This window comes from Cyphomyrmex costatus, unplaced genomic scaffold (assembly GCF_001594065.2).
Source record: "Cyphomyrmex costatus isolate MS0001 unplaced genomic scaffold, Ccosl1.0 C2317755, whole genome shotgun sequence".
Lineage (NCBI taxonomy): Eukaryota > Metazoa > Arthropoda > Insecta > Hymenoptera > Formicidae > Cyphomyrmex > Cyphomyrmex costatus.
The window spans coordinates 1-1,921 of NW_017274734.1; the positions used below are offsets into that span (position 1 = coordinate 1).

General features: G+C 38.7%; 1 protein-coding gene across 1 annotated transcript; it reads left to right on the forward strand.

Annotated features, from left to right (window-relative positions):
* Positions 1 to 82: 82 nt before the first annotated feature.
* Positions 83 to 1,908, forward strand: LOC108782316 (uncharacterized; the record flags this gene model as incomplete). The annotated part of the gene is made up of 1 exon (XM_018550573.1): positions 83 to 1,908. A coding segment is annotated over exon 1 (1,826 nt), but the record flags the coding sequence as incomplete, so codon positions are not given.
* Between the last annotated feature and the right edge of the window lie 13 nt (positions 1,909 to 1,921).

Consider the following 1,921-nt stretch of genomic DNA (forward strand, 5'->3'; position numbering starts at 1 on the left):
GCGTGAATGGGAGGAGAAAACAGCTCCTAACCCGGAATACAAAACTAAAGAATTTATTGAATTTCTTGAAGCTAAATGTAACATGTTAGAGAATGTTAGTGCATTAGATAATACAAAATTAGATAGCGAAAAATCGAAAAAGTGTAAAGGTGTAGCTCATGTTACTAATGAATCAAAATTAAAGTGTCCTATATGCAAAAAGGATCATAAAGCCTATCAATGTGAAACATTTAAGAGTTTAAGTGTCAAATCGAGATTAGCCGAAGTGCATAAAGCAAGGCTTTGTCTAAACTGCTTACATCCAAATCATATAGTTCGCGACTGTAGGTCCAGTGCATGTAAGTATTGTAGCAAAAAGCATCATTCATTGTTGCATTTTCCGAATAGTGATAATGAAAATAAAAACGATAAAGAAAAGGAAGTTAAAGCGGAAGTAGAGGTGAGCAAAACAGGCTCAGTAGCTAATTCAGTAGTAACATGTGTTCCAAAGTGTACGAACTCTGAAATTCTTTTGTCCACCGCATGTGTGCATATCGTAGATAAGAACGGAAAATTACATCAAGCGCGGGCGTTATTAGACAACGCAGCAACACTTAATTTTATAACCTCAGATTTGCTTGCTAAGTTGGATTTACAACCGGAAAAGGTAATAGGTCAGGTAATCGGGTTTAGCGGAAATGCTACGCGTACTGAAGAAATTGTAACGGCGACAATTAAATCAAAAGTGCAACAATATTCCCAATCGCTAAAATTTACAGTAGTTGATAAAATTACTAGTAGCATCCCAGAGAGTCAAATCGATATATCCCAATTGAAGCTTCCCGATTCCGTAGCCATCTCGCAATTAGCTGATCCAACGTTTAATGTACCACAAAAAATAGATCTGTTATTAGGAGCCACATCCTTCTGGAATGTATTGCAAAAGGGACGAATTCAACTCAATAACCAACAACCGATATTCCAAAACACGAAGCTCGGGTGGATTTTAGGCGGAAATTTCACACCCAATCAAACATCCTCAACAAAAATTTGTTGTCTTGTAACCAATGATGACCTCAACGAACAATTAGAGAGATTTTGGGAGCTTGAGAAATGTGACCTCAAAAGAGCCATGACTATTGAAGAAGCAGAGTGTGAGAAGCATTTTGAGTCAACTACCTATCGAGATAAAGATGGAAGATTTGTTGTATCGCTGCCACTGAAAGGAAAAATCCAGGAGTTAGGAGAGTCCGAGCACAACGCGATGAAAAGACAAAAATCAATTGAGCGTCGATTCACGAATGATTCAGTGTTTCAGCAACGTTATAGAGACTTTATGCAAGAATATCAGAAGATGAAGCATATGGAACTAGTTCCCGAGAATGAGGAAAAACTCAGCGTCGTAAATTATTTGCCACATCATGGAGTTACGCGCGAAGAAAGTACTACAACGAAACTTAGAGTGGTGTTTGACGCATCCTGTAAAACGTCATCGGGTCAATCACTGAATGATTTGCTGATGGTAGGTCCCAAAGTCCAGCAAGAACTCATGGAAATCTTGATACGGTTTCGACAACATGATTATGTCTTAATCGCGGACATTTCAAAAATGTTCCGTCAGATCAAAGTGAACCAAAAGGATAGATCATTGCAGAGAATTCTCTGGCGAGATGATCCCAAGGATTGTATTCTCAAATTTGAACTAACAACGGTAACTTATGGAACGGCATCTGCACCGTATCTTGCACAAAGATGTCTTAAACAGTTGGCACTCGATAACGATCAAGCGTATCCATCAGCAGCAGCGACAATTCATAATGACTTCTACATGGATGATTTAATCACAGGGAGTGATTCTGTATCACATCTACAGCAACTAAAACAGGAAGTAGTGAAGATTTTAGCCACGGCTGGAATGGAACTCAGGAAGTGGAACTCTAAC